Below are 27219 nucleotides of genomic sequence, written 5' to 3' on the forward strand. Positions count from 1 at the left end.
ACAACAGTATCTCGGACCTGCCTGGTGTGTTCCTTGTTCTTCATGATGTTCTCTGCACTTTTAACGGACCTCTGAGGCTATCACAGTGCAGGTGCATTTATACGGAGACTTGATTAAACACAGGTGGATTGTATTTATCATCATTAGTCATTTAGGTCAACATTGGATCATTCAGAGATCCTCACTGAACTTCTGGAGTTTGCTGCACTGAAAGTAAAGGGGGCTGAATAATTTGCACGCCCAATTTTTCAGTTTTTGATTTGTTAAAAAAGTTTGAAATATCCAATAAATGTCGTTCCACTTCATGATTGTGTCCCACTTGTTGTTGATTCTTCACAAAAAAATACAGTTTTATATCTTTATGTTTGAAGCCTGAAATGTGGCAAAAGGTCGCAAAGTTCAAGGGGGCCGAATACTTTCGCAAGGCACTGCATGTCATTTGGTCTGATGAGTTCAAATGTGAGATTTTTGGTTCCAACCGCTGTGTCTTCGTGAGACGCAGAGTAGGTGAACGGATGATCTCCGCATGTGTGGTTCCCAACGTGAAGCATGGGGGAGGAAGTGTGATGGTGTGGGGTGCTTTGCTGGTGACACTGTCAGTGATTTATTTAGAATTCAAGGCACACTTAACCAGCATGGCTACCACAGCAATACGCCATCCCATCTGGTTTGCGCTTAGTGGGACTATCATTTGCTTTTCAACAGGACAATGACCCAACACACCGCCAGACTGTAAGGGCTATTTGACCAAGAAGGAGAGTGATGGAGTGCTGCATCAGATAGTTTTTTTTGTATTTAACTAGGCAAGTCGGTTAAGAACAAATTCTTATTTACAATGACAGCCTACTCCAGCCAAACCCAGATGACCTGGCCTCCAATCACCCAACCTCAACTCAATTGAGATGTTTGGGATGAGTTGGACCGCAGGGTGAAGGAAAAGCAGCAAACAAGTGCTCAGCATGTGGGAACTCCTTCAAGACTGTTGGAAAAGCATTCCAGGTGAAGCTGGAAGAGAGAATGCCAAGAGTGTGCAAATCTGTCAAGGCAACGGGTGGCTACTTTGAATAATCTAAAATATATTTTGATTTGTTTAACAATTTTTTGGTTACTACATGATTCCATATGTGTTATTTCATAGTTGATGTCTTCACTATTATTATACAATGTAGAAAAGAGTAAAAATAAAGAAAAACCCTTGAATGAGTAGGCGTGTCCAAACCTTTGACTGGTACTGTACGTTCACAGAAAATCAAGTCGTGGGAAAAAAAAGTGATGACGGCACATAACTCATGAGTGTAAAATAAATGATTTAATATACAATAGAAAACATGTGCAAAATATTCATGATCGGTATGCTTTGAGTATAATAAGATAGTGAAAGCCTGGCTTAAAGGAAAGAACGAACACTGGCTACCCCAAGCCTCTTTCACCAAAACCATCGGAGCACGAGATTGCAGGCAGTACTGTCTGCTCCATCTTACATACAAGGAACATAGTCATCCGTGCCATTTTAGTGCTTAAAAATTGTTTGTTACAATATGATACATTTCATAACATGACCTTTAAGGTTTTTAATTCGAACACTTACATATATTTACACACGTACGTATTTATGTATGTATGTATGTATATATGTATGTATGTATGTATGTATGTATGTATGTATGTATGTATGTATGTATGTATGTATGTATGTATGTATGTATGTATGTATGTATGTATTGTATGTATGTATGTATGTATGCATGCATGTATGTATGTATGTATGTATGTATGTATGCATGCATGTATGAATGCACACACACACACACATACATATATATACACATATAGTATTACCTTAAATTTACATAGAAACGCAGACAAAAAAAAAAAAAGGATAGTGATCCACTTTAAAATGACAGCTGGTGGGGACTTGATGGGACACAAACACAGGATGTCAATCAACCAACCGCGTCATTGTCTGGTGTCAGGGGTCAAAGGTGAGCAATGGTGGAGTTCAGCATGTCTGGCTTGCTCTTGCTGTTAGTGACCTTGGAGAGGTCTCGCTGTGGACAAAGGTACAGAGATAAGCATAGATATTCCCTTCCCACCCAACATCAACAGGCTAGTGTTCAGTTGCACGAAACAGAGTATAATGGGGAGGTATGATCTAAATTAGAAAATGCTAATTTTCATGCAAAATATTTTGCTACAGCATATCCTAATGAACATGACCAAGGTGCAGTGGAAACAAATTGAGTAGCGACAAATAGCAATGGACACTACCTCAGTTTTCATTTCATAGTAAATAAACACAAATCTAGAAAATATGCAATTCTGGTAATTGCACATTTCCCAAATACATTTTCATTTAAAAAGGCAGAAACAACCACAGTGACAGCCAGAGAAAGACTGAAGAAAGGATATTAGGAGTGTGGTTGTAAAAAGGTTACATCAGTAAATAGCGACACACAGCCTAGCCTGAGAGCCCTCAAGGACACACTAACAAGAGGGTACACTACTGTTACCTGTGAACATAATCAGGGATGAAGCCTTTGAAGAATGTATCTTAGTGGTTAATGACATGCATATATTTGGATACAGGAAGAATTATTTGAGGTGTATGGTTTTAGTTTAGGCAATTAACACATTCAAACAAACCTTGATTGAACTGATTCGATTACTGTGTTGATTAAGCCTGTCTAAAAACAGAATACATTTATCAATTATCCACAATTCTCCACTCAAACCCCTCTCATGGCTAGACCGTGTGTTGCTGCATAGTAAAATGTGGAAAATAAGACACAGAAAAAAACACAAATTACCGCAAACTCGGAATAAGTGCTGGCGACAGAGTTAATGCTGAAGTTACGCTGCGGACTAGCCAGGGTTTTAAACCCACCGCTCTGAAGAGGGACTCCAAGTCCGGTCACCTGGCCCATGTTCTCCTTGTTGCGCTCCTGCAGTCCCGCAAGAGGGGGCTTACTGCGACCCGGGGTCCGTACCGATGGGACCTGGATGGGGGAGAACACAGAGAAAATATGGATGAGGAGAAAGGGAGAAAGAGAAGCCTGGAATCCAAACTGATATATTCCATTTCCCCATCACTTCAAAAATGAAGAAACAGAGCATCAGTTTGTATTCCAAGCTTGGGAACAGAAAACACAACAGATGGTTTGCTTTGAGTAAATGTCAGGGTTTGGCCAAAGATTAGCATGTTAGCCATACCAAATGACTGGTCTAAATTGAGAAAAGTAATTAAATAGCGTCTAAGTATACTGAAATAAATATAAACGCAACATGTAAAGTGTAGGTCCCATGTTTCATGAGCTGAAATAAAGATTGCAAAAATTGTCCATATGCACAAAAGCTTATTTCTCTCAAAAAAATTGTCACACAACACAATGCCACAGATGTCTCATGTTGAGGGAGTGTGCAATTGGAACGGTGACTGCAGGAATGTCCACCAGAGCTGTTGCCAGAGAATTGAATGTTCATTTCTCTACCATAAGCTGCCTCCAACGTCGTTTTAGAGAATTTGGCAGTACGTCCAACCGGCCTCACACAACCACAGACCATGTGTAACCACGCCAGCCCAGGACCTCCACATCCAGCTTTTTCACTAGGGTCTTGACTGGACTGCAGTTTGGCATCGAAACGGACTTCATTGGACAAATGCTCACCTTCTATGGCCACTGGCACATTGGAGAAGTGTGTTCTTCATGGATGAATCCCGGTTTCAACTGTACCGGGCAGATGGCAGGCAGTGTGTGTGTGTATGGCGTCGTGTGGGCGAGCGGATTGCTGATGTCAATGTTGTGATCAGAGTGCCCCATGGTGGAGGTGGGGTTATGGTAATGGTAGGCATAAGCTATAGACAACGAACACAATTTCATTTTATCGATGACAATTTGAATGCAGAGATACCATGATGATTGGCGTGCCATTCAGCAAGATAATGTTGAAAGAGTCGGTACACAATTCATGAAAGCTGAAAATATCCCAGTTCTTCCATGGACTGCATACTTGACAGACATGTCACCCATTGAGCATGTTTGGGATGCTCTGGATTGACATGTACAACAGCGTGTTCCAGCTCCCGCCAATATCCAGCAACTTCACACAGCCATTGAAGAGGAGTGGGATAACATTCTACAATCAACAGCCTGATCAACTCTATGCAAAATAAATGTGTTGCATTGCATGAGGAAAATGGTGGTCACACCTGATACTGACTGTTTTTCTAGGGTGTCTGTGACCAACAGATGCATATCTGTATTGCCAGTCATGTGAAATCCATAGACTACTGCCTAATTTATTTATTTCAATTGACTGATTTCCTTATTTGAACTCTGTAAAATCTTTGAAATTGTAGCATTTATATATATTTTTTCAGTGTAGTTAGTTGTTGTACAAACATGCTGCATTGACCTTGTTGACTGACAGAGGGGGGCGGGAGGGTGAGTGGCAGACAGTTCCGCCATAGGCTGAGCGCATGGTACTGTTAGAGTTGGCACTAGAGAGGCTGGAGGTGGTGCCATTGAACTGGAGAGAACACACAGACAGAGTTAGTTAGTGATGCCAAAAGCTCACGTTATTAATGCGCAACTATTTAAAATACAAGCCAGTGATTGTGTTAGCCTGGGTGTCCAGTCTTGTTTCTGCTTTAGCCACCTTTGTCATACAAACGTAGGCAGTCCAGAAACAGACTGGATACCCAGGCTAAGATTGGGCCACGCAATTGTTCCATGAGTATGAAGGCTAGAAAGAGCAGCAGCAAAGTCACTGGAGTGGTACCTTTCTTGCTTTGCTGGGGGTAGTTGTGCCAAGGAATCTCCTTTTGGTAGGCGTCCGGACAGCTGTCCCATACAGCATATCCACCTCAATCTGCTTGCTCTTTTTCAGTTGCTGTTACAATAAAATATAAGCTCAATAAGATCAAAGTATTGTAACAAAGTAAGCTTTTAGCTGCACAGACCTAACCCTAACTTGAGACAAGTGTGTAACAAATGATGATAGGTCCGGTTTCCCAGATCCAAATGAAACCTAATCCTGGACTGAAAAACACTTCTTTGGTCATGCTTCTTAGTCCAGGACTAGGTTTGATCTGGGTCCAGGAAGAGGACCAATACTGTATCTCTCAAGTTAGGATTCTGCCCTCAAATGAGTAGCCATGTCTTTACCCTCTCCAGCTTCTCATTCTCTTTCTCGATGCGGTGCAGCTCCCACTGCTCCTCTACAAACTGCAGGAACTTCTGTCCATTCACCAGGAACTCCCTGGCCTGCTCCTGCTCCCACACATCAATCTGAGCCTTCAGCTTCTTCTCAAGCTGGACAAACAAAACAAAAATATAGGGATATAGCCAAGTGTTTTACAGTATAGTATGTGTTTATATAGCATAGCATTATGTACGGCTGGTAAAAAAAAAAAAGAGAGCCTTGTCATGTTTCTATGTACAGTAGCTACCCCCTAACAAGGGAATAATACAGACCCCTGTCTTTTTCAAAAGGATTTACCTTGGGAGGCTTTTGTGGAGCTCGGCTTTCTGTTTCTCCTCTTTCAACAGATTCCCTCCTCTGTTGGTGAACCTGGAGGGTCTGTGGCTTTTTTCTGTGGGGATAAAAAGGTCATGCCAGGGGTTAAAACCCCCTAAGGTTGATGACTGTGCCTGCCTCCTTAGAAATCTAAATTAGCATTATACAAAAATTCAGACACACAAAAAATAATTTTGTTGTTGGTCAATTTAAGCTAGAGATGTTGGTTTTTTTGCATTGGATGTGTCTCATTCCACTGCATCCGCCTATGTAACACTTCCGCATTTGGGGTGAAAGGTGACAGAGTGGTGTTTGTCAGACCATGAGACATACCGAAAATTGGTCTTTGCACAAAATCGTCTGTAGCGTCCAAACGGTTTTGCCTACAAACTATCAAGACCCTCTTTGGAAACATTTTGCTCCACGACCCCCACAATCATCTTGGGACTTGTCTGAAGTTGGTACAGACGATCTGCCAACTTCTGTCTATACCGTCCGAACAGTTTGGGCTACATACTAGTACCCCTGTATAAAGTACATCGGTTGTTTTGCTCTAGGACACCCACAGGCCTCACAAGACTCATCTGAATGTCCCTCGGTACCGGTTGACTTTTTTTTTTTAATGAAAGTAGAGTACCAGTCAAAAGTTTGGACACACCTACTCGTTATTGTCTTTATTTTTGACTATTTTCTACATTGTAGAATACTAGTGAAGCTATCAAAACTATGAAATAACACATGGAATCATGTAATAACAAAAAGAAACAAAAAGTGTTAAATGTATTTTATATTTGAGATTCTTCAAAGTAGCCACACTTTGCCTTGATGACAGCTTTGCATACTCTTGGCATTCTCTCAACCAGCTTCATGAGGTAGTCACCTGGAATACATTTAAATTAACAGGTGTGCCTTGTTAAAAGTTCATCAATTTGAGCCAATCAGTTGTGTTGTGGCAAGGTAGGGGTGGTATACACAAGATGGTCTTTTACCAAATAGGGCTAAGTCCATATTATGGCAAGAATAGCTAAAATAAGCAAAGTGAAATGACTATCCATCATTACTTTAAGACATGAAGGTCAGTCAATGCGGAAAATTTCAAGAACTTTTAAAGTTTCTTCAAGTGCTGTCACAACAACCATCAAACGCTATGATGAAACTGGCTCTAATGAGGACTTCCACAGGAAAGGAAGACCCAGAGTTAAGTTCATTAGAGTTAACTGCACCACAGATTGCAGCCCAAATAAATGCTTCAGAGTTCAAGTAACAGACACATCTCAACATCAACTGTTCACAGGAGACTGCGTGAATCAGGCCTTCATGGTCAAATTGCTGCAAAGAAACCACTACTAAAGGACACCAATAAGAAGAAGAGACTTGCTTGGGCCAAGAAACACAAGCAATGGGCATTAGACTGGTGGAAATCTGTCTTTTGGTCCAAATTTAAGATTTTTGGTTCCAACCGCTGCATCTTCGTGAGACGCAGAGTAGGTGAACGGATGATCTCTGCGTGTGTGGTTCCCACCGTGAAGCATGGAGGAGGTGGTGTGATGGTGCTTTGCTGGTGACGTTGTCAGTAATTTATTTAGAATTCAAGGAACACAACCATCATGGCTACCACAGCATTCTGCAGCGATTCGCCATCCCATCTGGTATACGCTTAGTGGGACTATCATTGGTTTTTCAACAGGACAATGACCCAACACACCTCCAGATTGTGAGGGCTATTTGACCAAGGAGAGTGATGGAGTGCTGCATCAGATGACCTGGCCTCCACCATCACCCGACCTCAACCCAATTAAGATGGTTTGGGAGGAGTTGGACCGCAGAGTGAAGGAAAAGCAGCCAACATTTGCTCAGCATAACTGGGAACTCCTTCAAGACTGGAAAAGCATTCCTCGTGAAGCTGGTAGAGAGAATGCCAGGAGTGTGCAAAGCAGTCATCAAGGCAAAGGGTGGCTACTTTGAAGAATCTGAAATATATATTTTTGTTTAACACTATTTTGGTTACTACACAATTCCATGTGTTACTTCATAGTTATATACACACACACACGTAAGAAAATATATATAATAATAATAAACAAGTTTCCTGACCTTTCTTATTTCTCTTACACTTCAGAACAACCTACTTTCTATGTAGTAAATTTGTTATTTAATGCATTTGTATGGGCTAATAGCAGTAAGACTCCCAAAAATGTGTCATTTGTACAAATATTTTTTTGTAATTCAAAATTAAAATGTTATGTTATTTAACTTCAAAATTGTTTGGATGAAACAGCCTAGGTAATTCAAAAATAAGCAATAAACATTTTCTTAAAGTGAACTATCCCTTTAAAGCCCATTTAAAAAAGATGATTGCACTTGTCTTTTCCTACTAGCACCAACTTTGCTGATAACGTCTTTATTGACAAAAATGTACAAACTACAACTGTGATATGTGGTTGTCTCACCTAGCTATTTTAAGATGAATGCACTCGCTATGGTTGCTATGGATAAGAACGTCTGCTAAATGACTAAAATGTTTCCACGGTGCTTCTCCACTGCTAACCTCTAGTTCCAGGAAGAGTCTCCAGCTCTCCTCCCAGCGTTGAACCCCCTCAAACAGCTCCTTGTGTTCTTCATAGTGCTTCTTCAGCCTCAGGATCTCAGCGTCGTGCAGCCCCAACAGCTGCTCTGTAAAATCATCTGAAGGAGGGAAAAACAAATAATTAAATGTACTATTAAAATCAGTCACATTGATTTTATTTTGCCTTTTCAAAAGGGAAAACTAAATGCATGGGTATGTGATGCATGGGTATGTGATTAATAAGTGAACAATCATAAAACACATTGTTCACTAGAAAGACTTCTCTGAGTCTTCATTCATTGATTGGTCTACCAAAGCTTGTGTTTAACCTGTAATCAAAACCCTAAAACCCAACATACTGCTAAAGTAGGGCACAAAGGCCTGTTGCTGATCACTGCTGAAGAAGCATTTCTCCCAGAGCACTGCGATCTCTGAGCGGATGGCTTCAGTAACGTTTCGCATGTTCAGTCGTTTGAGCTCCATCAGTCGCTTGCCCTCTGCCTCCAACTGAGGTGTGAAAAAGAAGAGAGAACAATTTGGTTCTTTGATTCTAACATTTTCTTGATTAATAGACAGACCTTGTTTAGAAACAGCTTTAGAATGCCAGATAGAGTACTGGAGACAATGGTGACTAGCCAGGGTACAAACCAGAGGGGTATACATACTACAAAGCAGGATCCATTTTTTTTAACACCATAAACAACTATTGACTTTCTGGTTCATTAAGAAAGCTAAACTTAGATATGCATTTTAAGTTGTTGAGTCAATTAGACCAAGCCCATTTCATGCTTATCTTTCAAAAATAAATAAAAACAGTTATTTCAGAATATTTAGGAAAGTAAGGGACATGGTCAACATTTGTTCATTGGGCTTTGGTCAAAATAAGTGCACTAGAAAGGGATTAGGGTGCCATTTGGGACATAAGCTAAGTGTGTTCACTGACAGCATCCAGGTTCTTCTTCTTGGAGGCGACCATGTGCTCTGAGAAGAGCTCTCTCTCCTCCTGGGGCACCTGCAGTCTGTCCCACAGCTCCTGGATCTTCTCCCTGTGAGCCTCACACACCGCCTGGTTCTCTGCCTTCCTCTCCTCTAGCTAGACAGAACAACATAGACACAGGACGGTCAGTAAAGGAGCACTATGGAAATGGGCACGTTCTAGGACATCTGTATTGTCTTTACATGAGGCGCGACTGCAATAAAGACCTGGAACACAGCCAATGACAGATATTAGCAACAAAATGCAAATGAAGATATTTACATGATCTATAGTGAAGTGATAATGAACTGATACAGTATTGTTGAAATGTAGAAATGTAACGTGTGTAGGTCGACTTTCTACTGTATTGTGGTGGTGAGCAGATCAACTTTGTTCATTCTGCACAGACATGGCAAAGTATCGCTCAAACTATCATCTCAAACATATTGGATTAGTTCCATTCTCACTTGGCTGAGGAGGAGTTTGAGTGAGGCGATGTTGTCTTTGGACAGGCAGAAGGCCTCCTGGTCCTCGCAGATGATGTCCTTCTCGAAGCTGGTCTCTGGCAGCTGGTCCAGGTCATCCATGCACAGGATGATCTGCCTCTTGATGCCCACAAACTCAGCATGCCGCCGCTCCTGGCCACAGACAGAGATATGCTGTTAGGGATCTCCTCAAATGTGTATATTATTTTACATCAGTGTTTTCCCCCAATATTATTTTCTCTAAGTGAGGAGCAGAATCAAGGGCCAACCTTTTTTGGCTTTACTACAAACAATTCAACTAATCATGAATCTAGATTAAAGACGGAGAGTAGTTGAATCAGCAAATAAGTGCCGGGCTAAAACAAAATGGCAGAACAAACAGCAGCTCTCCAGGAGCAGGCTTTGAAGTATGCACCATCATTCACATCTACGTTCAAATAACATTTTTCTTTCAAATCCTTTGAGTATTTGATTGAGCCTGCATGATGTATCACATGGGGTTTGCTCCTTTGGGACTATTCCATTAGTTCCATTGTGCCAGGTAAACGCAATCAAGTGCAGCTACATTATATGTTTTTTTAAACAAATACTACTGGTATGTGAATCCAGGGTCTGCTTTTATTACAAATCCCTATCCACCTTCTCTGTGGTCTGGCTGCCGATGTGCTGGCGGAAGCCGTCCAGCTGCTCCAGGGAGGGCACGGCGTTAGGGTCGAGGGCGTAGGGGTCCGAACACAGAGTGTCACATAGGTCCTGGTCGCGCTCCGTCAAGGCCTTCAGCTGCTGCATCCTCTGGGTCCGCTCCTTCACCAACATCTCCACCTGGGTCCGGATCTCCTTCTCCTGCTGCAGCATGGTGACGCCCCTCTCCTCCTGGTGAGAGAAAAGGTATTGGTGAAGTTGCCCCTAGACACTGTATTTCCCCACTAATGGTTAAGGTGAGTATTGAGGAGGGGAAACTGATCCCAGATCTGTACCCAGGGAAGGCACCAGGGTTGGGGTTAATGCCATTTACATTTTGAGTATTCAGAAAGTAAACTGAAAAGAGAATTTCAGTTTACATCCTGAATTGGCCCCAACCCTGGAAGACTTATCCAAAGAAATCTTCAAATTCAAAAATGGACTTATCTAAACTGGAATGGCCTCATTCCCTTCTTTCCATAATAGCCCTTTTTTTCTCCATCCACTCATCTTCAGGAAATGGACAGCAATAAGTCCATAAATCATCATAGTAAGCCGTACATGCTTTATCCTAGAAATATAATTACTAGAAAGGACAAAGCCAATCAGACCATGGCAATTTGACTGGGACATTGATTTGAATCCCTATCCACCAGTCATTATATTTTTATGGGTTGTCATTTGCATACTAGTAAAACTTTGCAGACCCTGTTAGAAACTGTTAGGATGCTTACCTCAAATGGGGGTAGCTGCAGTTCCAAGCACAGCGTATCCAGTTGTTTGTGACAGGCTTCAATGCTGCTCAACAGTCTGGTCCTAAGAGACTCCTCCTCTGTTATCATCATGTCTAACAAACCCTGATGAGAGATGTGCAGAAATGACTAGTCAGTCCACATATAGGAAGGAATACATACTTGTGAATTAGCTACATATAGAAATCTCACATTTAGCAGACTAAATAGATAGGGCATAAGTGTGATGTAGCCTAGCAACACACCCCTCAAAAGTAGGTTAGCTAGCTACTGTTCTAGTTCTTCACCAGACGCCCTGGAGTCTGAGCTAGCTAGTTAACTAGCTACAGCAGGTGCACAGACAGGTGTCACGGCTTTAAGAATGTTGTTTCTTGGAGAATAATTACACTCTATGCTTGAGTGTCAATTTGTTCTGACTCACCTTGATGTGATTCTTGACCACATTGGTTCTCTGTAGTCTTTGGTCTTCTGGTATTCCTATCTCTTCCCAGATGTCCTTCAGGCGGCAGAGAGCTTTATTCAGGCAAGCCACAGACTCGGCTGCGAGCACCTCACTGGGGACATATATAAAAATAAAAAATATAAAAAATATATTTTTAAAAGTTTAATTTTGGACTGGCATGACTAGTTAAAGTTACTTGACTTTACTGGACCGCTGCACTGCAGCGACAAGGGGCAGCACTGCAGCATTAACGTTATTGTCAATGTCGTCCTGCTATTGTAATTTATCAGTCTTTGAATTGATAACACACAACAGTCCATCCTTCATTCAACTTTGCAGACACACCCAGTCGTTAACTGTTAACGTTACAGTATAGTACAATAAAATAAGTTATATCTGTGGTATTACAGACAGTAACGTTAGCTAACGTGCTTGCAGCCTAGTCTGTGAATGACTGTCTTGCCTAACGTTAGTCATTTCTGGCAAATTGACATCTAACGTTTGCTAAAATGTTGATTTAGCTAGAAACTCATAATCTTCAGTAATCTTGCAATTTCTATATAGGTAGCTAGGTATAACGTTAGTCACAAAACACTGCTGCTGTTAAATTAGCTAACAGCTAGCTTAACATTTCAATTCTGCATGCCAAATGCAATACTTTTTACAAATACAATTCACTTGCCTCTTCCTCATCGTGATGTCCCAGTAATTAAGTCAGTTGTGTTGAAGCTTGCAGCAAAACTTCTCATAAATCCTCAAATCTCTGTCCTTCAGCTTTGCCTGTGTTACTTCTCTCTCAAGTCAAGCCGTTTCTGTCCGATTCAAAAATATGCATCAAATTGCGGTCTTGTTTCTCATTGGTTGAGGACGGCCATTATGTCATCGTCTAGACATGGTGGTACCATGTGCGCATGCGCAAGGGCGTGGACTTAAGAGAACGAACAGTTATTACCAGTAAAGTGACAGACATGCTTTCAAATGTCACCGTACAGAGACGTCATTGTTTATTTACCTACAGGTATTTGATATCGTAAGATTCATAAATATCATTTATTATAAATCACAGACAACAAATAAAACATAATATTTGTTTTGTACTGTGGACAGAAAACAACATTCTTTGTACACCTTTTGCAGTTGGTATAGCACTATGATGGAATATATTCCAACGTCAATCAATTTTTTTCTGAATCAGATCTATCCTAGACAGTGACTGCTTCCAATACAAGACTCTGAATAGCAGGTGCAAGCATGTAGCTTGTTGTCATATTGTTGATGCAAATTGTCCAAAAAGTCATCTGTATGTGTCCCCATGATGTCTTGGACCACAAGCTGGATGCTTCCATTGGCAATGATAGAAAGACCCCAGGACTCATGCATGGTTGTCCAACATAGACTCCAGAAGTCTGGCACTGTTTGTGATAGCTGTGGTCACCACAATGAATTTAAGACCTAGAAACACCATAGAGAGAACACATTATCCACTTTTATTCAACTTGTATTTATACAGAAAATCCCAATTGAGAGCCAAGGTCTCTTTTTCAATGGTACAAAGTAATTATGTAGAACCCGCTTGACCTATATAAAACATATATTGTAAACTATGTAGTCACCACAATAAATGTATAACCTAGGAGAAATAGAGGTAGAAATAGGGGCATGAATATATATTTCCTTAGCTCACACCCTCTACATTTTCCCTGTCAGCATTGGGATTTGAACCGGCAACCCTCTGGTTACTGGCCCACCTCTCAAGACTTCTGCTGTTCCCTACATTGGCACACTGATACATTTCTAGTACCACCACCTTCCAGAATCCCAATATAAAGCCTTCCTTACCTTTCTCTCTGCCCAGGAAGCGTAGTGCTGAGATCTCTGAGAAGGTGCACCCACCCAGGAACATGACTAGGATGATACGCTGGGAATCGGTCTTCACCCTTGCGTCTGATCCGTTACTACCTGCTGAGAGAGGAGGGGGGGAGGTAGAGAGCGGGAGAAAATAAAGAACTGGAATTCTCTGCGTGTTCCCCTTTCCTCAATGGACTTTCCATTCAAAAGTGCCGTTTACATACATTTCAGTGTGAATGTCAAGCCCACTTGTCTTACCTGTGACTGCAAATTCATGTCCGTTGAGCATGCGGGTGACTTCCTCGAGCCCTGTCCAGCCATCACGCTCCAATACCTGCAGACGTGGCACAAGCGGAATACTTTTTATTATATCACTAATTGAAACCACACTTCTGTCTTAGTATCCATGAGTTCATACCTGTTCGATGAGTTTGCAGCTCAAAGGAATGTAGGCTCCACTGAAGATATAGGCCATGTCTCGAGGGACACGGAGGTCATACTCTTCATCTGACTTGGGCACCTTGATATAGATATATTAAGGACATCCGGTTTCATTGCAATACTGTTTGGTTATGGAGTTAATTTAGGGCAGTGTTTCCCAAACTATATATAAAGAAAATCGCTCTTGGTTCTTAGAACCAGGGTTTTGTCAGAAACCTCCGGTAGCCACTAGATACCGTTGTAATAAACAGAGAGGTTTCTGTTTTCTTCCTACAAATGTGGCTCAATCTTTTAAATGGTTCAAGATACAAAATATTATGACCCCATTACTGTAAGATTAGACTCTCAGGAACACGTATGTATCTTCTGTTTCTTCTGTTTCCCTCCACAATGCCCACAAGCCACGCAGGACTCATTAAAACAGACTGGACAAGACCAGGCACTAAATCAAACTGAAGATCAAACAACATTATTGTCTGATGATCTTCTGAACTTATACCTTTTCTGGTACATTTTAGTCACTTCAAACCATATTTCCTTCAGATTGAAATACTGACAAAAGTACAGTCAGACTGATTTATAATAGACTGTCATAGCCTAAATGTAAACATTTGCCGTTGATAACATCAGTTTTTTAACATGGTGGAGTCAACTTTTTATTTATGTCAAAAACGGGTCGCAGCCAAAATCGTTTGGGACCCTGTTTTATGGTGAGTTTCCTGTCCATTTCCCAGCCTAGTCCTGAACTAAAAACACAGTTTCCTGGCCATTTCCCAGCCTAGTCCTGAACTAAAAACACAGTTTCCTGGCCATTTCCCAGCCTAGTCCTGAACTAAAAACACAGTTTCCTGGCCATTTCCCAGCCTAGTCCTGAACTAAAAACACAGTTTCCTGGCCATTTCCCAGCCTAGTCCTGAACTAAAAACACAGTTTCCTGGCCATTTCCCAGCCTAGTCCTGAACTAAAAACACAGTTTCCTGGCCATTTCCCAGCCTAGTCCTGAACTAAAAACACAGTTTCCTGGCCATTTCCCAGCCTAGTCCTGAACTAAAAACACAGTTTCCTGAACTAAAAACACAGCCATTTCCCAGCCTAGTCCTGAACTAAAAACACAGTTTCCTGGCCATTTCCCAGCCTAGTCCTGAACTAAAAACACAGTTTCCTGGCCATTTCCCAGCCTAGTCCTGAACTAAAAACACAGTTTCCTGGCCATTTCCCAGCCTAGTCCTGAACTAAAAACACAGTTTCCTGGCCATTTCCCAGCCTAGTCCTGAACTAAAAACACAGTTTCCTGGCCATTTCCCAGCCTAGTCCTGAACTAAAAACACAGTTTCCTGGCCATTTCCCAGCCTAGTCCTGAACTAAAAACTAAGTTTCATGGAGAATCCAGGATTAGGCTTAATCTGTGTACACGAATCCGCTCTATAATGTTTAGTGAAATTTCATGAAGTTAAAGTAACTCAATACATGGGTATGTTTTTAATATGGTAATTGCTTTGTTAATTAAATTAAAAGACTACATACCAGATTGAGCCTCCTGCCCAAGGCACGGAAATTGCTCTTCTTGGCCAGGGAGGAGAAGGCATCAGTCAGCTTTCCTAAAATAGAACATGTTGAAATGTTCAAGTGCTGATATTTTGCAGAGCTTCTTGTCATTGTCAGGACTCTAAAGTACAGTATATCTATGATGTATAGTTTGTGGGTAGTAGTAGTCTCAAAAATTTAAATCACTGTACCCTCACTTGGTTCAGATCAGTCAGTCTCTCACTATTCTTAATTAGCTTAATTTCCTTATCCCAATTCCTTATTACAATGACTTGACAGGTTAAAAAAAACTATTCAGACACGTCATCAACTAGTGGTGGTCACTCAGGAAAGGAAACGAGGAGAAAAACAAAGTAGTTATATACAGTAACGGTATTGGGACCCAGTCTGTATTAAATACAGTAACGGTATTGGGACCCAGCCTGTATTAAATACAGTAACGGTATTGGGACCCAGCCTGTATTAAAAACAGTAACAGTATAGGGACCCAGCCTGTATTAAATACAGTAACGTTATTGGAACCCAGCCTGTATTAAATACAGTAACAGTATTGGGACCCAGCCTGTATTAAAAACAGTAACGGTATTGGGACCAGCCTGTATCTGACCTGCGGTTTTGTCGTTGACCAGTTTGCCCACTCTGCTCTCCATGACAGTGAGGGTTTCTCCAGGCTGCTGCTCCACCAGCAGGCCTAGCTGCTTCAGGTTGGAAAACGTCAGTAGGTGTTCAATGCCATAACTCTGAGAGAGGAAATAGGACACAGAACTACGTAACAAGGAAAAGGCTCCAACAAAATAACAATGGAAATACAAAGATACAGAATGAATCCAGTCTAAATGCACATTACACTGACAATGTTACACAGTAACACACTAGCGGGCAAAATTTGGTCTGGGATGTCATAATTTTGTGGTTGTAAAATGGTTGGTTGTATAGACGTCTTTTTTCCTGACAACGTCAAGATATCTGGGACTGGGAGAGGTCATATTTTTCTGGTCACTAAAATGTTTTTCCCAACCAGTGCTAGATATCATTTAAAACAATACTTATGATACCAGAACCCACCTGTAGAAACTGGGCTTTTAATGACCGATAATCTTTGGGAAGGAGGCCTGAAGGAAAATATAAACAGCTGATTTAAAAGGACTAAGAATCTTATCATGAGATCAATTATATTTTCATGTGTTTGGTTAAAAAACATCTCTGTGAAGTCTCACCGTTTTCTGTGAGAGACAACAGACAAAGGAGTCTCATACTTTCCACCATAGAGACCTAAGGTGGATGATAACACAATAAGGTGGATGATAACACAATAAGGTGGATGATAGCTTCCTCCAGTGTGGTACCTGGTAACAACGTTTACAGTTTGATGTGGTTAGAGAGAACAATTATGTGCCAGGATGATTGATGAACACAACCTGCAATATAAATCTTATTGGGCCGATTTAGCACTATGATTACCTCTATGCATGTAGCATTCGTAGAAATATAATGAATAGAACGGGTTTGGAGGATCTACCCCTGCCAATTTGACTGGTAAACTCATGGGTACACTCAGAATGGCTGCCAGTCCACCCATTATGACATCATTGACTTGAATAGAGACACCCTTTCTATTCATTATATTTCTATAGTACCATTATCTTCCAGACAATCTCACCTGTCTATTGATATGCTCCTCTATGTAAGAAATACATTCACGGATTTCAAACCCCTCCAGTAAGGCTGTCGGGTGGAGAAATAAGTATCAGTTATTATGCAATGCAGGAAATGGGATTCATATGGGGAAAAAGCATATGCCTCAAAGTACAGTATAGCCTATGTAATGTAATATTACAGTGCTCTGTCTTCAACAGCTCTTGGAAGTCCTGCTTCGTTTTCTTCTTCATCATCGACTCACTGGCACCAATATCTGAAGAGAGACGTGTCTTTTTAAAGGGATACTTTGGGATTTTTGCAATGAAACCCTTTATCTACTTCCTCACAGTCTGATGAACTCATGGATACCATTTGTATGTCTCTACATCCAGTATGAAGGAAGTTAGAGGTAGTTTTTCGAGCTAATGTTAACTAGTGTTAGCGCAATGACTGAAAGTCTTTGGTATCTAATAGCATACTAGCAGTTACCATACACTTCCATTCATTCATAGGATCCTGTGTGGTGCAGCGGTCTAAGGCTGCATCGCAGTGCTAGAGGCGTCACTACAGACCCGGGTTCGATCCCAGGCTGTATCACAACTGGCCGTGACCAGGAGTCCCATAGGGCGGCACACAATTGGCCCAGCGTCGTCCGGGTTAGGGGAGGGTTTGGCCGGGGTAGCCCGTCATTGTAAATAAGAATTTGTTCTTAACTGACTTGCCAAGTTAAATAAAAACAAAAAATAAATTGCGCTAACACCAGTTAACAACTTCCTTCAAAATGCACGCAGACATAGAAATGGTCTCAACCAATTCATTTGACTCTGGGGAAGTAGAGACTCAATACTCACGCAGACTGAGGAGCCGATGCTCCTGTTTTAACCCTTTCAGCTCCTCCGACACAAACGTCTTCATCTGTTTAATATCCATTCCACTACGCTTCTGTAATGACAGAGACGGAGAGAGATGAATAATCGTCAAACATGAACTTCTACTCTTTGATGTAAAGAAAGCTCTAAGAGGACATTTAAGACAAATATTATGCATCCACGCAGGGCAACACTTCAACAGGGGGAATTGTTGGAAATTATAAATGTGCTGTCAATCAGCTTACCATACCTAGCAAATAAAGGTAAACAAATAAATTGGAAGCACAAAGGCCCATATAGATGTAAATATGGTCAGCATGAAACACTCACATCATATGCAGTCTGGAGGTTTCGGGCCTTTTGACTTAGGAAGCCAAACACCTGGGAGAAATGCTCGTTCCTGATCTCGTTAAAAACCTGAGATAGAAGCACGCACAAATTCCAGTGAGACTGTCATCCTTAAACCAGTGATGGGGAAATTATATCAATTCAACCGTGTTATACTTCTAAAAGGCCAACCTTATCTTGAGAGTTTAGCATCACTTTTATACTCTTGTCAGAGGAGGTGACATCTGGACAAAACTCCACACATCCTATAGGACAAAGAGAAGGATTAGAATTCCATACAGACAATGGACATGCAATAAGATCTTAATGCCATTTTATGCATTGTAACTGTAATAGTATACAGCAATAAGAGGCTTCAGTGTGTGTGACTAGGACACAATATATAAAGACCACATTATTTGCAGTATAGCTATTTCAAAGTAGAGACTGTAATCATAGCAAATATCATTGCTTACCACATTTAATTCTGAAAATATCATCGACAAGTCCTTCATAGACAACCTGGGAACACAGAGGAGTCACAAGGTCCACATCTGCAAAGAGAATGAGAGAAAACATTAGTATGATATCAGCTATTATTATGACAAGTATCACCCTATTGTTATTCCATTCCAAATCCACATTTTCATATGTTAGTCTGTGAGAATGAATAACAACATTATCCAATAGCATATTTAAAATGTCAAAAAACGAGAGCAACAAATAAGACAAACGTCACAACTGCCGTGATTCACAGTTCAAGAAAGATCTACCTCTGTCAATGAGAAACACATTTCCGATCTCCGCTTGACGCGCTCTCTGTTCCCCCTCCTCCACCTGCTCCCTCCACGATTCATACGCCATCTGAACCGGGCAAGAGACCAGACATACTGTTAACACATACTCTATGAATCTCGTCTAAATCATGGTGTTTGAAAATCTAAATCATCTGTACCGGTGCTGATTTCTGACTGTGTCGGCATTCAACAACATACAGCTCTACCTTGATGAACAAGACAAAGACTGGTTGGCTGAAACATAAACAGACTGGCACCCATAGTAAATCATTCATTCAGTACCATCTAGAATCATAATCCCAGATGTATTTTAGCTTTGTTTTAATTCAGTATACAAGGCAGCTAAATGCTGAATTGCGTATACAAAAGTACATTAAAGAGTGTTGATGTACTGAGCTGTGTCACGCCTTGGTCTTAGTATTTTGTGTTTTCTTTAATTATTTCTTTAATTACGCTGCATTTTGGTCCGATCCTTGCTACACCTCTTCGTCAGAGGAGGAGGAATCACCCACCACACCCGGACCGAGCGGCGTGGTAACAGGCAGCGACAGCAGGAGCAGCGAAAGGAGGAATGGACATGGGAGGGCGTTATGGACAGCAGGAGTATGGAGTATACGACTTGGGAGGAAATAGACAGGTGGGCGGTCGACCCAGAGAGAGTGCCGGAGCCCGCCTGGGATTCGCTGGAGCAGTGCGAAGAGGGCTATAGGAGAATGGAGTCGAAGAGAAAGACACGGCGGCGCAGAAAGAAACTCCGAAAAGCAGCCCCAAAAATGTATTGGGGGGGGGGCTCAGGGAGAGAGTGGCAGAGTCAGGAGTTAGACCTGAGCCAACTCTCCCTGTTAATCGTGAGGAGCAACGATCAAAGGACTTCTGGACTTGGGAAGAGATATTGGACGGAAAAGGACCATGGGCACAGCCTGGTGAATATCGACGCCCCAAAGAAAAACTGGAGGCGGCGAGAGCGGAGAGGCGCTGGTATGAAGAGGCAGCACGGCGACGCGGATAGAAGCCTGAGAGTCACCTCCAAAAATGTATTGGGGGGGGGCTCACAGGGAGTATGGCGATGCCAGGTAGGAGACTTGCGCAAACTCCCTGTGCTTACCGGGGGGCTGGAGAGACCGGGCAGGCACCGTGTTATGCTATGGAGCGCACGGTGTCTCCAGTGCGGGTGCATAGCCCGGTGCGGTACATACCAGCTCTTCGTATTGGCCGGGCTAGAGTGGGCATCGAGCCAGGTAAAGTTGGGCAGGCTTGGTGCTCAAGAGCTCCAGTGCGCCTGCACGGTCCGGTCTATCCAGAGCCACCTCCACACACCAGTCCTCCGGTAGCAGCTCCCCGCACCAGGCTTCCTGTGCGTGTTCTCGATCCAGTACAGCCAGAGCCTTCCTTTCCTCTAGCGCTGCCGGAGCCTCCCGCCTGTTCAGCACAGCCAGAGCCATCCTTCTCTCTAGCGCTGTCGGAGCCTCCCGCCTGTTCAGCGCAGCCAGCGTTTTCCTCCTCTCCTGCGCTGTCGGAGTCTCCCGCCTATTCAGCGCTTCCAGAGCCTTCCTCCTCTACAGCGCTGCCGGAGCCTCCTGCCTGTTCAACGCAGCCAGAGCTGCCAGTCTGCATGGAGCAGCCAGAGCTGCCAGTCTACATGGAGCAGCCAGAGCTGCCAGTCTACATGGAGCAGCCAGAGCTGCCAGTCTACATGGAGCAGCCAGAGCTGTCAGTCTGCATGGAGCAGCCTGAGCTGCCAGTTTGCATGGAGCAGCCAAAGCTGTCAGTCTGCACAAAGCTACCAGTCTGCATGGAGCAGCCAGAGCTGCCAGTCTGCATGGAGAAGCCAGAGCTGCCAATCTACATGGAGCAGCCAGAGCTGTCAGTCTGCATGGAGCAGCCAGAGCAGCTAGATCCGCCAGTCAGCCATGATCTTCCAGATCTGCCAGTCAACCAGACTCTTCCAGATCTGCCAGTCAACCAGACTCTTCCAGATCTGCCAGTCAACCAGACTCTTCCAGATCCGCCAGCCAGCCAGGATCTGCCAGTCAGCTAACTACCTGCCTGAGCTTCATCTCAGCCAACTACTGCCTGGCTTCCTCTCAGTACTGGGCTTCCCCTCAGTACTGGGCTTCCCCTCAGTACTGGGCTTCCCCTCAGTCCCGGGCTTCCCCTCAGTCCCGGGCTTCCCTCAGTCCCGGGCTTCCCTCAGTCCCGGGCTTCCCCTCAGTCCCGGGCTGCCCCTCAGTCCCAAGCTGCCCCTCTGTCCCGAGCTGCCCCTCTGTCCCGAGCTGCCCCTCAGTCCCGAGCTGCCCTCAGTCCCGAGCTGCCCCTCAGTCCAGAGCTGCCCCTCAGTACAGAGCTTCCCCTCAGTACCGAGCTTCCCCTCAGTCCCGAGCTTCCCCTCAGTCACGAGCTTCCCCTCAGTCACGAGCTGCCTCAGTCATGAGCTGCCCCTCAGTCCAGTGGGGTTCTGGGTGAGGACTACGAGGTCATGGTCGGCGGCGAGGGTGGACTATCCCAGGACGCAAGGGGAGGAACTAAGACATTTATGGAGTGGGGTCCACGTCCCGAGCCGGAGCCGCCACCATGGACAGACGCCCACCCGGACCCTCCCTATGGTTTGAGGTGCGTCCGGGAGGTTCTGTCACGCCTTGGTCTTAGTATTTTGTGTTTTCTTTAATTATTTGTTCAGGCGAGGGTGTGACATGGGTTTATTGTGTTGTCGTATTGGGGTTTTGTGGGCATTGGGATTGTGGCTGATTAGGGCGTGGCTAGGCGTGGCTGCCTGAGGCGGTTCTCAATCAGAGTCAGGTGATTCTCGTTGTCTCTGATTGGGAACCATATTTAGGTAGCCTGGGTTTCACTGTGTATTTTGTGGGTGATTGTTCCTGTCTCTGTGTAGTGTTCACCAGATAGGGCTGTTTCGGTTTTCACATTACGTTTATTGTTTTTGTAAGTTCGTGTTTCTTTATTATTTAATAAACATGGATTGCAATAGCCATGCTGCATTTTGGTCCGATCCTTGCTACACCTCTTCGTCAGAGGAGGAGATAGAAGAAAGCCGTTACAAGCTGATCTTACCTTGGAGCATCGTCCGATCCCATACACCTTAGAGAAGGGGCCGTAGACAGAGTGTAGGAGATGCAGGGCACTACCCGCTGTTCTCACCCAGCGCTGGTCTCCCTCCTGTGGACACACAGGTCATGCTTGTTAGCAAAATAATTAGCACTATGAATATAACCATGCTAGTCCCAGTACTAGGTTGTTAGTTATATGCCAAAATGTGTTACTAATTTGTTATTACACTGTACCTGCTTATGTAACTACATGTAAATACATAATTTTTGCATCATAAAGTGGGACTGATATTCCTAAATACAACTCCCATCAGCACTACTGTCTATCATTACCAAGAAGTAGTCTCTGAAGAATTCCGGAAGCTCCAAGCTAATGATGTCATCGTCCAGGGGCAGGAGGTAGAATGACCACTCGTCAGTAGTCACATCTTCACAAGGGAGTGAAAAAGTGTCTGTTAACATTCAAACATCTGGAATACCAAAATATTAATATGAAATATCAAAAGACACCTACCACCAAAGATTCCCTGCTCCTCCAAAAGGTTCTCGCATGCATAAAACTGTAAGAGGCACGGAAAGCGAGAGAAGAATGAGCAAAGAAAACAAATATAATTGTTTTATTGCAGAGAGTATACAATAACTACATAATAATCACCTTCTGAGGGCTAAATATGATCTTGTATCTTCTGAATCTCCCAAATGCTTTGTCTGCATTGACCACATCTGGAAAAAGAAACCAATTTGTCAGTGGATATAAGAAACAGCCACGAACAGTCCTGTATAACTGCCTGTACAAACCACCTGGGAAACGGCACTCTACTCACTGCTGTCAGACTGTATAATAACTCTACCTCTTTAATGGTTTCCCCCCTCAATTTTTGGGGGTTTTACAATCACATTTTAATATTTCAATTTCCATTCTAAAAAATGTCTTGTAATGTTTCAAGTGTTCTGGGTAGCCTAGTGGTTAGAGCGTTGGACTAGTAACCGAAAGGTTGCAAGTTCAAATCCCCGAGCTGACAAGGTACAAATCTGTCGTTCTGCCCCTGAACAGGCAGCTAACCCACTGTTCCTAGGCCGTCATTGAAAATAAGAATTTGTTCTTAACTGACTTGCCTAGTAAAATAAAGGTAAAATTAAAAATATATATATATTTATGTATTATGTGTTATGTATTTAAATGAGTGTTTTGCAATTATTAGTCATGTACATTTTGCATTTCTTCAGTTGATCTGTGAGCAAGAATAAATCAAACTCATAACAGAGTGATTTCCCTCATTGTCTTCCCGATCAAGGACATTAAATCAGAAGCCTTTGTTTGCACAGTAACACAACGTACTCCAGAAGCACTGTCGATAATACCACTGATCCAGAAAAGACAAGGCATTTCAAAGTCTGGGACGACAGTAATACAGTCATTCATTTCTCCGTAAGAGAATAGCGTTGCTAACTTAATCTTTCACTGCATTGGCATCCCAAGAATTACACTTTAATGACATACAATATGAATCAGCTGATTTTCAATATCAGGGTGCCACCATTCTACTTACCACATATCCACTTGACAGTTTTTATTCTTGGACGGATCAGGAAGCATAGTCTGTCAAGGAAGGCACATTATTAAGGATATGTTACAACATTGTTATGGCTGTGTTACAACATTGTTATGGCTGTGTTACAACATTGTTATGGCTGTGTTACAACATTGTTATGGCGGTGTTACAACATTGTTATGGCGGTGTTACAACATTGTTATGGCTGTGTTACAACATTGTTATGGCGGTGTTACAACATTGTTATGGCTGTGTTACAACATTGTTATGGCGGTGTTACAACATTGTTATGGCTGTGTTACAATATTGTTATGGCGGTGTTACAACATTGTTATGGCGGTGTTACAACATTGTTATGGCGGTGTTACAACATTGTTATGGCGGTGTTACAACATTGTTATGGCTGTGTTACAACATTGTTATGGCTGTGTTACAACATTGTTATGGCTGTGTTACAACATTGTTATGGCTGTGTTACAACATTGTTATGGCGGTGTTACAACATTGTTATGGCTGTGTTACAACATTGTTATGGCGGTGTTACAACATTGTTATGGCTGTGTTACAACATTGTTATGGCGCTGATACTTGTTTCTCCAAGACAATAAAAGAGAAGCGGATCTATGGAACTACAATCGGATTTGCTACTTACTGATCTGAGGTGCTGACAATGGGTTTGTGTTCCACTTTGTAAAGCTTGTCCACATCATGTTGCTACAAGGAGAAGGGTGACAAAGATTGTATAGGACTGAACCTCATTGTAACCTGGTAAACTGATATATGTAAGGACAGGCAATCAAAATGGTATACAGCAATATTCAGACACATAACAATGACATGTACCTTTAGTGTTGTGACATTAGCAATGCGGTCCAGGGGGCTCATCAAATCTGCCTCAATGAACAGGTCCTTCCTCCCAGGTAGCTTTAAACCAGGGGAGTAAAAATGCAGCATGATGATGATGAGGATGATGAATATACCTAATCAATCCCCAGAAGAGGAATTTAGGATTGCTATTTGCAGTAGAGACTAATATACATTACAGAAACATAGAGGGACAGTTTCCCAGACACAGATTAAGCCTATAGAATCTCAATTGAAACAGATTTTTAGTCCAGGACCAGGACTGTCTGGGGAACTGACCCAGGCTTTACAACTTTAATAGGATCCATGACTTGTGCGAGTACTTGTGGATACTGAGACACAAGACAATTGATAACCTGAGTGGGGGGAAGATGGGTGGAGTAGTCCTACCTGTTCCAGCAGGTAAATGAGCTGGTCCCTGGCCAGCCTCTTGAGCAGAGAGAAGTCAGGGAGCTCAGGGGCATCTCTCCTGACACTGTGAGCCATGGGGCCTGAGGTGGAACAGAGTGACACACCTGCCCAACCATTCACCTCCCTGGAAAATACAATCCAGCTGTGATGGGCTACCCACTGGGCACACTCTAATTGAAATAACACTGTTTCCACGTCATTTCAATTAAATTAAGTTGAACCAACGTGGAATAGACATTGAATTGACTTCTTTGCAGAGTGGGTAGCTTCACATTGACAACGAGCTAGCTAACGTTAGCCACCTAGCTAGAATTCACTCGTAATATATTGTACGTTTTACAAATTCCTAAAATATAATATTAATTATAATTTGTCAAATATCATACGAAATGGTTGATGGACATCCACAAATTAATGCATACCATACGAAATATAACATATCATACTAAATGGAATGTCTCGGATTTAAATACAAAATAATAAGAAATGATCTGAGACCAGGTGCCCCTAGACACACACACACACACACACACACACACACACACACAGCAGTGGGCTCTGTCTATTGTGCTGACAGTGCAGCAGAGATACAGATTTTGTGCCAACCTGTCACTCAATCGTTTAAAAATATGTTTTATATAGAGACATTACAACAAAAACTGAAGGGGCACAAGTTTCAAATGAGGGGGCTAATCCTTTTGGCTAATCGTGGAACCGGGCCAGCTACAGTATAGTGTATATTTTTTATTTGAAAAAATAATTTCTCACTGAAATGAAATATACGTTTCGAAAACCGGGTTGAACGCGATTATTATTTACTTTTCTAAACGTTAAAACAGAGCGTAACATTTTTGTTTACATTGAGACAAATGCGGGTGTAACACCTGAAACCCTGAAAACCAACATACAGAGAAGAGTTTTCGAGAGCTAACGTTAGCATACTGTAGTTATCAGCTGATTTAGTAGTCACACCATGATTAACTGTATATGGCAATAAGGACGACGTCAGTCATTAAAACCAAATGTATATACCGTCACTGTATAGGTTATTGGACGATTTAGACGATTTAAAAATGTAAAATAAACCTAAAATGCTCTATCAATTTTAGCTAGCTATGTACATTACCTTGGTTTGTTTCCGGATGTGCGGATGGGATGTTGCGAATCTTTGTTTCACTACGAACAAGTAAATAGAGGGCACCGTATCTCAAGACATGACTGGAGAGAAAAACTTTTGGAGAACTGTACGTAGTCAATGCACTTTGCTGTTTACAGTATGCAACTTGCTACTATGAGTTCAGATTCGGTTATATTGTTGCAGACGGTGACATTTTCTGCTGAAAACCACCAAGATCAACGGACTAAAGACCCCAAAGAAACCAACTATCCAATAGGTACCGTAGCCTCTCCCTATTACCTATTAATGATGTAGCTATATAAAAACCATTGGTACAAATGTGGTGGAAAAGTGGATTTTTTTAAAGCAAATACCAAGTTGGCAGCATCCAGCACTCACCATGTTTCTTTATTTTATCCAGAAGATCCTCTTTTGACCATTTAGATGCACCAGGTCCCTAGCAGAGCAAACCTTCCTCATCTTAATTCCAACATCATCACCCGTCTCCATCATAACCATGTTCTCTTCTTTGTTGTCAATGATATGTTTACAGGTGTGGACCAAAGACTCAAAAGAAAGGAAAACAAACACAAAACACAAAGGAGAGGACGAAAGAGGTGTCCGGTGGCTGGCTGTCAAGTCACCGTCATTCACCTACCTCGTCACCTGCGGCAGGTCCATGAGTGGGGCAGGGGAAGGCCCAGTCTGCAGTCAACACATTCGGTCTCGGTGCACCAAGCAGACATGGTGACAGCAGCAGCAAGGCTAAAAACAACCATCACTCCAGGCCTTGCCCCATGACAGGCTGTCATGAAGTGGTCAAAAGACTGCCAGCCCACCTGAGAAAGCAACACAAGCTTGAAAAGAACTCTCCTCTATACAGAGAGCTTCTTACAGCGTCACAGAAGAGAAGGTCAAATGTCAATGAATTAATTTTATGATGTTTACTGTGAATAATTATTCTAGCTGATGTATTGAAGTTGAATGAGAAATATGTAATTGAATTAGGACATGATTGAACAAGACAATATTTGGGAAAAGAATAAAGAATGCGCTTGAACTGCCACACAGCTCGACTAACTTCGATGTCCGTTTTCCTTTATCTACAGCATTCTGACTCAGACACCCTTTCTGAGGCTTGTAACAGATACAGCATAGAAAGACCAGCATCAATTCATATCCAAAGTGGTCACAGATGTTATTATTCTTCATTTACACACAGACCTTTTGTAGGATGTAAACCTTATGTATGTCCAGGAGTGTAAAGTACTTTAGTAAAAATACTTTAAAGTACTACTTAAGTAGTTTTTGGGTATCTGTACATAACT

At 42.4% G+C, this 27219-nt stretch overlaps 2 protein-coding genes across 4 annotated transcripts; both read right to left on the reverse strand.

Moving 5' to 3' along the window:
* Positions 1-1833: 1833 nt before the first annotated feature.
* On the reverse strand, positions 1834-12262 carry prc1b (protein regulator of cytokinesis 1b). The gene is made up of 15 exons (XM_042318621.1): positions 12102-12262; positions 11399-11531; positions 10960-11082; positions 10184-10417; positions 9527-9697; positions 9027-9176; positions 8443-8590; positions 8066-8202; position 5918; positions 5501-5593; positions 5166-5314; positions 4780-4890; positions 4414-4527; positions 2808-2996; positions 1834-2048 (listed from the first exon to the last, which is right to left on the reverse strand). The coding sequence occupies exons 1-15, from the start codon at positions 12110-12112 to the stop codon at positions 1977-1979; spliced, it is 1836 nt and encodes a 611-aa protein (XP_042174555.1). The 5' UTR covers positions 12113-12262; the 3' UTR covers positions 1834-1976.
* Positions 12263-12400: 138 nt separating this feature from the next.
* vps33b (VPS33B late endosome and lysosome associated) lies at positions 12401-25985 on the reverse strand. 3 transcript variants are annotated; one of them, XM_042318619.1, is made up of 24 exons: positions 25901-25985; positions 24754-24898; positions 24343-24423; positions 24152-24213; positions 23497-23546; positions 22602-22669; positions 22461-22506; positions 22280-22374; positions 21951-22055; positions 18861-18951; positions 18564-18641; positions 18280-18353; positions 18091-18177; positions 17743-17833; positions 17091-17165; positions 16914-16978; positions 16471-16525; positions 16319-16365; positions 15861-15993; positions 15233-15306; positions 13686-13787; positions 13526-13601; positions 13259-13378; positions 12401-12871 (listed from the first exon to the last, which is right to left on the reverse strand). In XM_042318619.1, the coding sequence occupies exons 2-24, from the start codon at positions 24847-24849 to the stop codon at positions 12792-12794; spliced, it is 1851 nt and encodes a 616-aa protein (XP_042174553.1). In that variant the 5' UTR covers positions 24850-24898; positions 25901-25985; the 3' UTR covers positions 12401-12791. The 3 variants fall into 3 exon arrangements, with proteins under 3 accessions (XP_042174553.1, XP_042174552.1, XP_042174554.1); XM_042318618.1 differs by having other exon boundaries at positions 13259-13381; XM_042318620.1 differs by lacking the exons at positions 16319-16365; positions 16471-16525 and having other exon boundaries at positions 13259-13381.
* Positions 25986-27219: the final 1234 nt, after the last annotated feature.

Source organism: Oncorhynchus tshawytscha, unplaced genomic scaffold (assembly GCF_018296145.1).
Source record: "Oncorhynchus tshawytscha isolate Ot180627B unplaced genomic scaffold, Otsh_v2.0 Un_scaffold_530_pilon_pilon, whole genome shotgun sequence".
Taxonomy (NCBI): domain Eukaryota; kingdom Metazoa; phylum Chordata; class Actinopteri; order Salmoniformes; family Salmonidae; genus Oncorhynchus; species Oncorhynchus tshawytscha.

Excerpts from the sequence above, each read along its gene's own strand:
- prc1b (XM_042318621.1), bottom strand. Across the intron at positions 11,083-11,398 it reads TGGTCAAGAATCACATCAAG|GGTTTGTTAGACATGATGAT; the intron begins GTGAGTCAGAAC and ends ATCTCTCATCAG. Across the intron at positions 8,591-9,026 it reads AGAAGAAGAACCTGGATGCT|TTGGAGGCAGAGGGCAAGCG; the intron begins GTCAGTGAACAC and ends TTCACACCTCAG.
- vps33b (XM_042318618.1), bottom strand. The coding sequence starts at position 24,849 with ATGGCTCACAGTGTCAGGAGAGATGCCCCTGAGCTCCCTGACTTCTCT. Across the intron at positions 22,507-22,601 it reads TCATATTTAGCCCTCAGAAG|TTTTATGCATGCGAGAACCT; the intron begins GTGATTATTATG and ends TGCCTCTTACAG. Across the intron at positions 13,382-13,525 it reads ACATGAATTTGCAGTCACAG|CAGGTAGTAACGGATCAGAC; the intron begins GTAAGACAAGTG and ends CTCCTCTCTCAG.